General features: G+C 39.4%; 1 protein-coding gene across 3 annotated transcripts; it reads left to right on the plus strand.

Moving 5' to 3' along the window:
* Positions 1-7,246: 7,246 nt before the first annotated feature.
* Positions 7,247-13,882, plus strand: LOC147614902 (pentatricopeptide repeat-containing protein At3g53360, mitochondrial-like). Of its 3 annotated transcripts, none has more exons than XM_086780225.1 (2): positions 7,247-7,606; positions 10,676-13,882. In XM_086780225.1, the coding sequence occupies exon 2, from the start codon at positions 10,982-10,984 to the stop codon at positions 13,301-13,303; it is 2,322 nt and encodes a 773-aa protein (XP_086636351.1). In that variant the 5' UTR covers positions 7,247-7,606; positions 10,676-10,981; the 3' UTR covers positions 13,304-13,882. The 3 variants fall into 3 exon arrangements, with proteins under 3 accessions (XP_086636351.1, XP_086636352.1, XP_086636353.1); XM_086780226.1 differs by lacking the exon at positions 7,247-7,606 and adding an exon at positions 8,537-10,596; XM_086780227.1 differs by lacking the exon at positions 7,247-7,606 and having other exon boundaries at positions 10,986-11,123; positions 11,218-13,882.
* The last annotated feature ends 1,315 nt before the right edge of the window (positions 13,883-15,197 follow it).

The following is a 15,197-nucleotide window of genomic DNA, read 5'->3' on the forward strand; positions in this document are numbered from 1 at the left end:
CATACATAACCACATCCATTCTTTCACATACACATTCGCATCCATTCTTCACATATACATTCACATCCATTCTTCACATACATAACCACATCCATTCTTCACTTATACATTCACATCCATTTTCATCACATATCATCCATTCATATCCCATATCATTCATTTACATCCTGATTCATATGACATCACATCTCATCCATTCATTCACATCACATCCATCCATTCATTCACATCTATCTGATGCACATCACATTCATCCATTCATTCATTTACACCTATCTGATTCTCACCACATCTCATTACATGTATTCACCTCACATCTCAGCACCTCTATTCACAGCACATCCATCCATCCATCCATTCATTCACACCTATGTGATTCTCATCATATCTCATTACATCTATTCACCTCACATCTCATCACCTCTATTCACATCACATCCATCCATCCATTCATTCACACCTATCTGATTCTCATCACATCTCATTAAATGTATTCACCTCACATCTCATAACCTTTATTCACATCACATCCATCCATCCATTCATTCACACCTATTTGATTCTCATCACATCTCATTACATCTATTTGATTCTCATCACATCTTATTACGTCTATTCACCTCACATCTCATTACATCTATTTGATTCTCATCACATCTTATTACGTCTATTCACCTCACATCTCATCACCTCTATTCAAATCACATCCATCCATCCATTCATTCACACCTATCTGATTCTCATCGCATCTCATTACATGTATTCACCTCACATCTCATCACATTTATCCATCCATTCATTCACACCTATGTGATTCTCATCACATCTCATTACATCTATTCATAGAATTTAAACATAGAATTTAAGAGAATTCTAATTTTAATATAAAGATTCTTTACCCATCTATTTATGCATAAAAATCAACTTCAGTGGGAATAACACTTTTATAAAAACCCTTTTATGCATAAAAATCAACTTTAATGAGAATAACACTTTTGAAATGAAAAAAAATCCTTTATGCATCTTTCTATGCATAAAAATCAATTTTAATGAGAATAACACTTTTGAAATAAAAATAAATCCTTTATGCATCTTTCTATGCATAAAATCAATTTTAATGAGAATAACACTTTTGAAATAAAAATAAATCCTTTATGCATCTTTCTATGCATAAAATCAAATTTAATGAGAATAACACTTTTTTATGCATCTTTCTATGATTAATATCAATGATATCCATGCATATTCATAGATGAATATGTACATGGAGTAAATTAGAATATTTCTTTTAGAATGCACAAACAGTGGGAATTAGTCTTTTAGAATAACATAAAAATAAACTTTCTTTTCCACAAAATTCTACAAAATTTTGCCATAACCTCCTTTGTATGGCTGACCATTTCTCATTTTTATCATTCTATTTTCAACTTAAATTAACCCCAATTAGATGTAAAGGACTCTAATCTACATATTTTCAATTTCCAAGAGAGTAAACAATAAAAAAAGTTTAATTAATCTTTTTGTTAATCATTCTAGGATAAAGAAGGACTGAATTGTAAAGAAAAGAAGGGGGGTGGCCTTTTTCATCAAGGCATAGCATTAGAATTTACTTCAATCAACTATAAAACAAGAAAATCAAGAAAACCATAGGTTTAAAATTAAAAAGTAAGAAAATTTAGCTTACATGGAGTTGTAAGCTTTCCTTTGGCTTGAGAGATTGAGGGTTCTACTCTTGTTTGAAGCAAGAGTGGCCACCAATTACTTTGGAGAGGATTAAGCCAAAAACAATTGAATTATTAAGAAATTCAATGTTAAATGGCTCAGGACAGGAGCAGAGTATCAAGTGCATAAACACTATTAAGCTTTTACAAAGGGGAAGGCTTCTATTTATAGAAAAAAGAGAGCCTCTAACCAAGCAAACTGATTCTAGAATTTTCCAGATCAGTTTGGTCAATTTTTGACCATTTTCAGTTTTGCTTACTTTTTGGATCTAGTTGAAACGAGAGAGAGGAGAGATAAAAACATCTCATTATTTTTTAGTTTAAAACTCCTCCACACATGTGAAATAGGCGCCTCCTTCATGAGGGGAGATCCCCACACTGAGGTGTCAAAAATGCATCATTTCCTCTAAATATCTCTTAATTTTTAACTAATAAACCTTGTACTCAGTCAACTCTTCATCTTATGTGAGCATTTACTTATTTTTGGGGGTTTTTCTTTTATTCTTCAATTTATCTCCTCCCTACATTTGAATTAATCTTATTCGTCCATAGAAACCTTAATTGGAGCATAATTCAAAAAATTTTGAAAATCTCCCTTAGGCTAAGGTCCTTTTTACCTATTTTCAATTAATTCCAATTGCACATTGAAAAGTTCTTTTTAATTTTTTTTTGAGAGGAAACCATTTTAGACACTAGGAGGATTTTTATATCCAAAAATATCTTAATTTTGAATTATGTCCCTCTAGACATTTTCTCTCTCCAAGCCAAAATAGGGTAAAACAGGATCTTTCTTTTATTTTTGAGAGGGGAATAATTATAAGATCAGAAGGGGAGGTTCTTATACCTGCACTCCTCAAAAGCTGGAGGGAGGAGTCTTACATCCTACCCCACTTAAAAAATGCGAGATGTCCTCATCTCGCAAAAATTAGAGGACAACTCTTTCCCTTAAGATCCAACTGATTCTGGGATTCCTTATAGTCTGGTGAACCCAACAGAATCCTGGGAAAAAGATCCCTTATATAGAACTCATCATCATATAACAATTCACTCAGATCATATCATTCAAATCCTTATCATAATAATGGTTCATATCATTCAAATCCTTATCAGAATAATGGTTTATCAGACCGAAATTTCCATCTGAACAATCCTCCATGGGAATTTCAATTATACAAATTTTTAATTTGTCATCCCTTAACTTGATCCACTGGGTCAAGTGTTAACAGTAGCAATCTGTGAGCACAATCCACTAATCTCATAGTGATTTGTTGAAGTCATTAACGTCATTCCAGTTACGAACATCATCACAGGAACTCGCCCCATTCATCCTCATTGTGGTTTTGCTCAGCTTATTACTTTTCAACTAAAATTCAAGAATTATCATTTTTCAATCAGAATCCAAATCAACTCATCAGTTCTCAACTAGAATTTAAAAATCATATCAACCACATTCGAATTCATCATCTGGATAGCATTTATGCTTATAATCTCAAGGTCTTAGATTTACTCGTGTATACTGCCAGTAAAGAGCTACAATTATACCCTTGGGATATACGGGTAGTCATGGTCCTTGGAATTTTAAGGTAAATATCATCATGTCTAGGCCTCAAGCAAGTCACGGATTCCATGCAATTACGGTACTTCCATATGAAGACCCAATTACTAAATTATGAATTTCAGTCTAAATATCAATTTGTATGAATTTCATTACACAATTACAACCTTTTATTGCTACTTCATAATTTTTTAACATTTTTGGCTTCACGGTTGATCCACATTAGCCAAATTTGCTCTGATACTAGCTGAAAGATCCCTGTCCCCACCGCGCAACAAATTCACGGGTGCTAATAGTGGAAGTAGCACTTCTTGCACGGGGTAGGGTCCCTCACTCGGGGTCTCGCCCATGAATATCCGGACAAGAGACTAATCCATCGATTCTTCCAAAACCGAACCCTGAAAATCTTCCCTCGCCCGGAAAGCACGGGCGATTCCTCCAGGATAATTTTACTCTAACGTAGTCAAAAGCCTTAACTAACTGAACTGATATGACCGAACCCGTAAGTCCCATAGTCAGATCAAGGAAAAGATTGCACTTGGATCATAGAGACCAATGCTTTTTTCCTCATTGAGAGGAACAACCATTGATTCTTTTCCATAGAACAATTTTTATCCGGGATTTACTTCATCTATCGTAGCAACAGAATTGAGTCTTAATTTAGGGATCCATCAGTCCAGCCTAACCCCATCCAGTCCTGTGGTGGTGGGTTAGCCAACCGCCCAACCACTGTAGTGATGGGATCCATCTAAGAATTTGGTTAGGTTTTGTCCCGGGTACCAAGAAAAAGAGTTCCCAGCCCCCCTAGCCTGATATTCATGCAAACTTAAAACTAGTCACACCACTTACACACCCAATATGAAATTACCTTTTTCACAGAATCAGCTGTCTTTAAAACAATCATTTAATGAAACCATAGTATCATTGATCATAATCCTCCAAAATATCCGGTTGAACCTAATTTCTATTTTTTTCCTCATCGGTGTACCTATGGCATCATTGGCAACCAGAACGCTCACCACCTGTTCACTCAGGGGCCTTTTCGATAGTTTCTAGCTCATAGTAACCGGAAATATTTTCACTTATAAAAATCAAAATGGATTCTCCGTTGAAGATCAGCAAGACTAACCAACAAATCCATATAAAAGAGCCATGGACTCATCCGTTGAGGACCAGCAAGGTTAATCAACCAGATCCATGCCCAAATTCAGAAAATAACTCTTACGCCTTGTTCCAATATCTTTCACGATGCACGTGTGGGTATGGTCAACACCCTCTAGGATCATTCGCAGGTCACCTAGCACTTCACTCATAGGCGGCTTCCTTGGTCCTTCATCCATCGTACTAGAAGCTCACCATTTAAATCGAACCGAGGCTGGTCAAGACCTCAGTCGACCTTGCTACGCGAGAGGTCCTCCATTGACTCTCTGTCAGCTCTTGCAACTTCATTAGATTAGGTCCCCCACGACCTCATTCACAAGACGGTCAAAATGCTTCCCCAGTATTCTTGACATAAAACAGTTATTAAAAAACAGGTCATAATTACAGTTTCTATAGCAAACTCTTGTCTTTCCACATCAATCCACATTATTTAAATCACATCCGTTTCATCTCACATCACATTCATTCTATCTTGATTCACATCACAGTCACTTATATTCATCACATTCAATCTCATCACCATCCCATTACATACATAACATCACATCACATCTATCCACATCATATCTCATTCATACACATCTCATCTCATCCACATTCATCCAATCGTTCACATGTAAGATTACCCACATCTATTTATACATTCATATCTATCACTTCACATCCACATATATTCATATCTATCACTTCACATCCACATATATTCATGTCACATCACATCTCTTTACATCACATCACATTATTTCACATACATCCACATCCATTCTTCATATACATAACCACATCCATTCTTTCACATACTTATTCGCATCCATTCTTCACATATACATTCACATCCATTCTTTGCATACATAACCACATCCATTCTTCACTTATACATTCACATCCATTTTCATCACATATCATCCACTCATAACCCATATCATTCATTTACATCCTGATATCACATCTCATCCATTCATTCACATCTATCTGATTCACATCACATCCATCCATCCATTCATTCACACCTATCTAATTCTCACCACATCTTATTACATCTATTCACCTCACATCTCATCACCTATCTAATTCTCACCACATCTTATTACATCTATTCACCTCACATCTCATCACCTCTATTCACAGCACATCCATCCATCCATTCATTCACACCTATCTGATTCTCATCACATCTCATTACATCTATTCACCTCACATCTCATCATCTCTATTCACATCACATCCATCCATCCATCCATCCATTCATTCACACCTATCTAATTCTCATCACATCTCATTACATCTATTCACCTTACATCTCCTCACCTCTATTCACATCACATCCATCCATCCATTCATTCATTCACACCTATCTGATTCTCATCACATCTCATTATATCTATTCACCTCACATCTCATTACCTCTATTCACATCCATCCATTCACACCTATCTGATTCTCATCACATCCATCCATCCATTCATTTACACTTATCTGATTCTCATCACATCTCATTACATCTATTCACCTCACATCTCATTACCTCTATTCACATCACATCCATCCATCCATTCATTCTGACACCTATCTGATTCTCATCACATCTCATTACATCTATTCACCTCACATCTCATCACATCCATTCAGCCATTCATTCACACCTATCTGATTCTCATCACATCTTATTACATCTATTCATAGAATTTAAACATAGAATTTAAGAGAATTCTAATTTTGATATAAAGATTCTTTAAATCTATTTATGCATAAAAATAAACTTCAGTGGGAATAACACTTTTATAAAAACCCTTTTATGCATCTATTTATGCATAAAAATCAATTTTAATGAGAATAACACTTTTGAAATAAAAATAAATCCTTTATGCATCTTTCTATGCATAAAAATCAATTTGACCATTTTTAGATCAGTTTAGCTTACTTTTTGGATCTAGTTGAAACAAGAGAGAGGAGAGATGAAAATATCTCATTATTTTTCAGTTTAAAACTCCTCCACACATGTGAAATAGGTGTCTCATTCATGGGGGGAGATCCCCATATTGAGGTGTAAAAAATGCATCATTTCCTCTAAATATCTCTTAATTTTTAACTAATAAACCTTGTACTCAGTCAACTCATCATCTTATGTGAGCATTTACTCATTTTTGAGAGTTTTTCTTTTATTCTTCAATTATCTCCTCCTTACATTTGGATTAATCTTATTGGTCCATAGGAACCTTAATTGGAGCATAATTCAAAATTTTTTTGAAAATCTGGACCCTTAGGCTAAGGTCCTTTTTACCTATTTTCAATTAATTCAAATTGCACATTGGAAAGTTCTTTTTGAATTTCTGTTTCAAGAGAAACCATTTTAGACACTAGGAGGATTTTTATATCCAAAAAAATCTCAATTTTGAATTACCTCCCTCTAGACATTTTCTCTCTCCAGGCCAAAATAGGGTAAAACAGGATCTTTCTTTTATTTCAGAGAGAAGGGAATAATTATAAGATCAGAAGGGGAGGTTCTTATACCTGCACTCCTCAAAAGCTGGAGGGAGAAATCTTAGAATGCATTTAGAGAGAAGGGAGGAGAAAAGAAAAAGGAATACACTAGGAGTGCTCTCTCTCAAAACACATGCCATTATGTCAAACTTCAAGGCCATAAGTTGAAGGAATGAGAATCCCATCTTTTGTTTTATGTCCATTCTAAATGTAAGTCACATAGGTGTTGACCTTCTTAGAACACAATTTAAAAAAAAAATTGTGGGTTAAAGGGGGTTTTGGAGAATTAGCTTCATGTCATACAGTGAAGCAGCCCCAACAACTCCACCAAAGGAGCACCGAACTCTGCCTCCTGCCAATGCGAGTTCGAACCCCATATCTCCACCCTGGCCTCTTTCTGCGAAGACTTGAAGAAGCTCTAATGACCCACATGTGAAAGGGTTTCATAGGCACGTGTAAACACCCTCATGGACTTCACTTCTTGTAGGAATTCATATGGGCGTGGTTTCGATTTCGTGTTGTCCCGAAAGATCAAGCTTCAACGTTCATCACCCTCAGACTACGGCAATGGCTACAGTGTACTCTGTATGTGTCGCAGTTATCTCAGTTTTCATCAAAAGGCTCAATGGAGGTGGGCCGATACTTGGATTTCAAAGCCAACATAGCCCTCAGGTGTGGCAGAGAGAAGGTACGCCATACATGCATGCATCCATGCCACGTGCGCGCACCCACCAACCCATCCGTCATTGTATGCAGGGTAACCCTACTGTGTGGTGATTTTCAACTTCTCTGGCCAGGCAGGCTCATGAATAGCCGAGTTCCTGCCCAGGAAAATGATGAACAGCGTAGCCAATAACCATTTTTGAGTGCCTAGAGGCAACTGGAGATGGGGCAAAAGCAAAGAAAGTTAAAGTGATTACTTGGGTGTGTTTGGCCATATAACATCCGCCCTGGAGCAAAAAACACATCAAAAGCTCAAAGGAGTAGTTACTACATGATGTGATGCCTTTCTGACACTTCATCACTGCAGCACAGAATCCAAGTGCAAATGTGTTACCATGCTTTGCTGTGGGACAGGTGGGGTAGTTGTATTTTCCACAGCTCAGGGATCATAATGGAACATCAAACTGCTGCATGCCCTGCATTTTTGCAAGAAGAAGTTGACCATTTGTCTAACCTCTTATCATACAATCTTGCCCCAATTCTAGCAAGTTGTAGTACTCATTTACTTTATGTTTATTCCATCCATTTTGTGTGTTGCTGATTCTAGCAAGATGTAGCACTTACTTAGGTTGTGCGTATAGATTAGGAGCAAGAGTTTGAGTGATGAAAAGTGGTGCAAATGTGGTTGGAAGTTGCCTTCAACCTAGTATATGGCTGGACCAAGAGTTAGAGGCAACAAAGAAGAATACCTGCTGATTTTGAAGGAGAAGATCAATTGATGGTTAGTTCCTGGTTTGGTTTGCATAAAGAGCACGATGAGGTGTTGCTACTTCAATTTTCATCCCAGATTTGCTTTTCATTCTCACATCACAAAGCAAGTACTCCACAAGGGGCGAGATGACAAAGCGGGGGGGGGGGGGGGGGGTGGGGGGGGTGGGGACTCAGTGCTGGTGTTCACACTGTGGATGATTGCAAATGTCTCAAAGTGAATTGCTGTCTTTAATAGTTAGCAGATAAATGGCTTCTGCCAAGCTACTTGACAATGGTATCAGAGCAAGACATGGATGCCAATTTTTAGAGAGGAGCAGCTGGTCATAAACAAACGTGCCACTTCCACCCCCAACCCACCCACACATACACACACCCCAAAACCATCCCACACCCAAAACTGCCCCTGTACTCGCACCCCCCCCTCTCCCCTCCCTCCTCCGGGCAGGTACCACCCCGTGGCACGGTTCCATTGTGCCCTGGTTCTCCAGTTCAGTTTTCTCTCCTTAGCTGCTCTCTGTTAGTGTTGTTTTTCATTAGACAGTGGGATTTCCTCTCCACTTTGGAGGACTCTGTGGCAGCTGCTCCCAATTGTCATTTTTCGGACATGGACCTCTTGATCCAGCTCACCGACTTCTCTGGAAGCCAAGACTTTTGATTGTAACATTGTTGGCAGAAGACCTGCATGAGGACATATTCGAGACCTCATGCAATTATGCTCATATTATTGGCGGTTCATTAGACATTCCTCGCCATTGCATGAGCTAATCAAGAAGAAGGACACTAGTGTTTAAATGGACAACCAAGGAAAGAGATGCCTTTTGCCATCTCAAGAATGCAAATCATAAATGGTCCGATGTTGGTGATTCTGGACTTGCAAAATCTACACCGGGACTCAGACACGGCCCAGACTCCTACTGGAGGCAACATTCGACTAGACACGTTGACGAAGCATTGACAAATGACTACAGGTGGAAGAAGACCGGTGAAGAGAATAACAAAAAGAAGATGAGGAACACAGAGGTGTAGAGCACGTGTCTTTTCTCCACACCCTCAACTACAGGACTACTCTAAACCCGGTGAACCCTTTTTGTGAAAAGGTGGTGGACTAGAGAACATGAAGCAAAAATACGTCTGACTGCGAGAAGTTTGGCACAGTGGGCACATGCATTGGAAGAGGACCATGCCACTTCATCATACGTGGATGGTTGGCTCTTTTATAAGGACCGACTTAGTGTGTTGAAAACATTTTGGGCACAGCTCCTCCATGATATGCATGACACGATTATCGGTGGTCATCTAGGAATGAAATAGACTTTGGAGAAGCTAGAAGGAATTTCTATTGGCCACACATAAGAGGCAATGTTTTTATATATGTAAAGCATTGTCCCGTTTTCAGAAAGTGAAAGTCTCATGGGAAGAAGGCAGGCCTCCTACAACCTTTGTCTATTCCAGAGTAGTTGACTAGTTGGCTAGTTGGTTGACTTAGTTTGCCTACTTTTTCTATAAATAGGACTCCTTTCTCCTTATTCTAAAAATCTTCTACAAGCCTTTTGCGATCAGCCAAGAGAGAGAGAGAGAGAGAGAGAGAGAGAGAGAGAAGATCAAGTTAAGAATAACAGCAGATTCAGCTCAAGTAAAATAGAAATTAATCTAAGGCTTGGTTTCTTGCTCAGTTTGGAGAGAAGTTTAGGTTTCAGCAGATGTAGTAAGCTTCGTTGTTTCAACTTTGTAATATATAGTATGTCCGGTTGAGAGAATCAAGTTTTCAGTTGCCATTCTATTTCCTCTCTTCATCCTCTCTAGAGATTTTTAGTTTTGTGCTTTCGAAGTAGTTCGAAGAATCATGCTTCTCCTGACATCCTTGTCTGGGAATGAGACACATGGCTTACCACATATGTTGTAACCCTCTAGAAAACAAATCTCAATATTACAAAATTCTAGCAATTTGTTCTGAAGTTGGCATTGCCGAACTTTAATGGACAACTCTGAAACACTTCCTTGACAGTCTGACGGGTGAAAATAAAGTCAATTAGCATGCAATGATGCAAGCTCTACATGTGAGTCACTCCAGAGAGAGTTGTAGTTATGTTGTCCTACTCCATTGTCCTCAAGGGTCACGATTCATGTAGCAAATATGGCTTGATCGATGAGTCTTGTGGGGACGATAATGAAGGGTGTTATCTCAACTGGGAAGCATTTACATGTGAAACTTGTGTCGCAGCAGCACGGCAGATTAAAGATAAGGTGAACTTGGTGATTTGGTTATTTGGCATTTGCTCATTGGTTGCTAAAATTGAAAAAGTACGTGTTCATGATTGTGCAGTGTTTCAGTGGAGACTATTCTCAGATGGTTGAAGCTTTGCTTGATTGAAGAAAACTGATGGCTGCCAAACGATGCAGACCACACCCATGGTCACTATAGCTGAAATAGAGTGCCCACCTATTGTGGGCATGACATTCACTATGCTGGGATCTCCAATAAGGATCAACTGATTCAAAGTGGATGTAGGTTCTGTATAAATCAAATTTGTAGATTTTCAGATCCCATACTACTCTGGTAAACCAACTTCCAGGCAGCAGAGGGAAAAGCATCTCCAAATCACTAACTACAGAGTGGGGATGCCGAGTCATGGGAAAGCAATTTGAGGAGAAAACACTTGGTGAAGCTATTCAAGGTGTTGATGTTGTGTTGCGAAGGGGAGTTTCAAGCTCAACCGACAGCTTCTACCCTTCCCTTCAGGTGTGCATCATCAAGAAAGACCTCGTAGCAGGTAGGGAATTGCATAATCTCATTACAGTAAATGGATTTGAAGAAAGCACCTTCCTGGGAAGTCATTTGGTCCGCATGTATGCTTCGTGTGGCAGTTTGCTGGAGGCAAACCGAGTCTTTGAAAGGTTGCCTGAAAAGAATGTGTTCACATGGGGGATAACTATTCTCGCACATGCTAATCTTGGACAAGCTAAACAAGCCATAGAGCTTTATCATCAGATGAAAAGGTCAAAAGTTGAGCTCAATCAGTATGTATATGTGGCAGTTCTAAAAGCATGTGCTAGCTCAGAGTTCTTGACAGAAGGCATGCTAATTCATGCTCACATCATTGAAGATGGGTTCGCTGCAGACGTGTTTGTTGGCAGTACTCTGATTGATATGTATGCCAAATGTGGAAGCCTTTCTGAAGCACATGGAGTCCTAGAGGCATTGCCGTTACGGAATGTGGTGACGTGGAATGCAATGCTTGCAGGGTGTGCTCAGCATGGGTGTGGTCATGAGGCTCTTCGAGTTTTTTACAAAATGGTTAAGGATTGTATCAGACCAGACAGTGTCACATACGTGAACATTCTAAAAGCTTGTTCAAGTGTTTCTGATCTCCAAGTAAGAAGTCTGCTTCATTCTCAGGTTGTTGAGAATGGTTTTGATGATGATGTGTTTGTAGGTAGCACCCTCATTGACATGTATTTCAGCTGTGAGAACTATGTAGAAGACGCACGAAGAGTGTTTCACACTATGCCTTCACGAACAATTGTTACTTGGAATGCAATGATGGCAGGACTTGTCCATTATGGGCATGCAGAGGAGGTTTTTCACCTTTTTCAGCAATTAAAACTGAATGGCATTCAGCCTGACAGTGACACATATACCAGTGTTTTGAAAGCATGTTCCAATACAGCAGTCCTTGATCATGGGAAGCTGATACATGCCGTTATTTATGGAAATAGGAGTGGAGCAGATCCTTTTGTTGGTAGTGCTCTTATTGACATGTATTTCAAGTGTGCAAGCCTGAAGGATGCTTACAGGGTGTTTGAGAAATTGTCAGTAAGAACTGTTGTGATATGGAATGCATTGATGTCGGGATATGTTCAGCATGGGGGCAGCCAGCATGCTCTTGGTCTCTTTCAGCAAATGCAGCAGGAAGGTGTTGAGCCAGACAGGGTCACATTTTTGAATATGCTAAAAGCATGTTCCATCTCATCAGCTCTAAGCATGGGAAAGCTGCTACACACTCTTATTGTACAACATGGCTCTCAGACTGATGTCTTTGTTGGCAGTGCTCTTATTGACATGTATTGCAAGTGTGGGAGCCTTGATTATGCACGTGGAGTATTTGAGGTTTTACCAACACGCAATGAAGTCACGTGGAACACGATGATTGCTGGATATGCTCAGTATGGAGACGCTGGGGGGGCTTATCAAGTGTTCCAAAAAATGTATGAACACGATGGCATAGAGCCTGACAATGTTACATGTGCTAGCATCTTGAAAGCTTGCTTGGGTATAGTATTCCTTGATCAAGGCAAGTTGATTCATTTCCTTGTTGCTGAGAGTGGTTGGGATTTGGATCTGGTCGTCAGCCATAGTCTTATCGACATGTATGCCAAATGTGGGAGTCTCATGGATGCTTGCAGGGTATTTTACAGCTTGTCAAAGAAAGACATTATTGCATGGAACACGATGATTGCAGGATATGCCCAGCATGAGGATTATGGTATGGCTCTCAAGTGTTTTCACAGCATGCAGCACGAGGGTTTGAAGCCAGATCAAGTGACGTTTTTTGGCCTACTGTCTGCTTGCAGCCGGGCAGTTTTGGTCAAAGAAGCATGTCACCACGTCAAGTCAATGAGAGAAGACTACGGTATAACACCCTCCATTGCACACCTCTACTGCATGGCTGATCTTGTTGCTCGTGCAGGCTGCTTGAATGAAGCAGAAGTGTTACTCCAAAGCATGCCGAGTGCTGAATCTCATAATATTGGGTGGTTGTCTTTGCTCACTCACAGCAGAACACATGGTGGAATGGAGCTAGGAAGGAGGTGCTTTAATAATGCCACAATGATGGATTGTGGAGATGCATCTGCATATGCGCTCATGGAAAAGCCATATCTAGATGCCAGCATGTTGGGTGATGCATCTAATCAGGTGAATCCAGGGGTTGTGAAGGTGCTTGGGGTTTGAATGGAGATATGAGGCTTGTTGCTAAGAGCTGTCAGTTTGGAGTAGTGATAGTGATATCAAGGCTTTGCCCCTTCAGACATATGAAATGGGTGTCGGCATCTCTTCACTGGTGGGGGGGCACTGTATGGGCTTAAAACCCCACCGCTCCTTCCCCAAAGTTTGCCAAGAAAGCTCACCAAAAAATCACACCCCATATACATAAGCGTTTTAGCAGGCCTTTATAATGATTACATGAGATTTTTTGTTGTGGTAAGATATTGCCAAGATGAAGAGAACAAAGATGAGGATGTGTCAAGCGACAACAATGATGATAATTTAGAATAGGCGAGCCCCATCATTTGTCTAGTTCTAGTTAAGATGTAAAAATGAAATGTTATTGCCAATGAGGTGATAGCTCATGTGGTAGAGGTGTTTGTATAGAACCATGAGGTGTTGGGTTCAAAATCCCACATGGTGGTTTCTCGGCAGCATCACCTACGGGCGGGTAAATACACGCCTACTTGCAGTGAGTGGAAAATGGTTGCTACAGGAACCATGAGGTCCTGGGTTCAAAATGCCACGTGGTGGTTTCTGGGCAGCAGACTTACAGGGGAGCCTTAAGGCCAGTGAGGAATTTTTTTTAAAATAAATTTTAGTGAAACGTTATCTTTGTAACTTGCCTTTGGGCATTTTTAATCATTGTTAATAAAATTGTGGAATCCATCAGCATCATCGTGATAGACTTTATTCACACCCTCTGGTTGCTAGGCATGGCTCCAGGTAAACTCAGGAACAGAGCTGCTTTCCTGAGCTTCTGAAACCAAGGACCGTTATTATTCGAAGGCACACATGCTATGAGTGCTCTTTCCCTCCGAGAACAGCACACTCTCCTCCCCCCCCCGCCCCCCGCCCCCCCCAAACAGTATTTTTCCGTCTATCCCTGATGTACATTTAAGATTTTCCTGCATGTAAACCCTCATAAAGCCTCTTTTAAGAACAAGAAGGGGAAAGAACCAAAACCTTGCAAGGCCATGAATTATTCTTCAACAGATTTCATAGAGTAATTTGGTGTGAATTTGAAAATTTTCTAACTTGAAATTCTTGTAATGAAAATTGTCGTGTTTACGACATGACACAATAAATATTAGTTGTTTTCAATATAGCCTGAATTTTCTAGCCTCTACCTCACACATACATATATATGTATGTATGTATATACATAAATAAATACATCTATACACAAAGAGATATATAGTGTATGTATGAAACACACACTTTTTTTTTTGGGTAATATCCGGTGCAGTATATTTATATGCTCATAAATTTACATGATGGGAGGTCTCCGAAATGGAGAGTATCCCAAAGATCAAAAACATAAAAAGAAAAGCTCTATGCAAGAAGCATCCATATCACCCTCATGGCAGGCATCGTATAAGGATTGCCGCAATGAGGATCAGAGAAAGAGTGCATCCAAGAGCCATCTAGCTTCCTTACCCTTAGGCATGAGTTTTTCTTTCGAGTAGCATGCAAGCCCTGAAAAAAGGCTTTTGATGAACAGCCCTTATCCATGAGGGGCTTCATTCTTGCCCTAATCTGCCATTTGTGCAATTTCCTCTGATCATTAACAGTCAATTTAAACTGAGCATGTGAAAGGGAATCCTTTTCTGAATCAGAGAGAGGCCTTAACTGAGAAAATTCAGTCAATTGTTGTGTTGTCCTTTTTGCCCATTTAACCTCATTCCTCCATTCAGTCATATGCCAGTTACCATACTCCCTAATGACATTCTGCATACGAGAGACAAAGCTGTCCCAAGCATAATTCATGTCCTCCTGGGCATGCAAAGGCAAGGGATGAATTGCAAGTCTGATCATTAGCTGGAAATAGTGATGTCAGAAATAAGCCTGATTAACATGC

This window comes from Cibotium barometz, chromosome 41 (genome assembly GCF_041138505.1).
Source record: "Cibotium barometz isolate CiBa-2024 chromosome 41, ASM4113850v1, whole genome shotgun sequence".
NCBI lineage: Eukaryota > Viridiplantae > Streptophyta > Polypodiopsida > Cyatheales > Cibotiaceae > Cibotium > Cibotium barometz.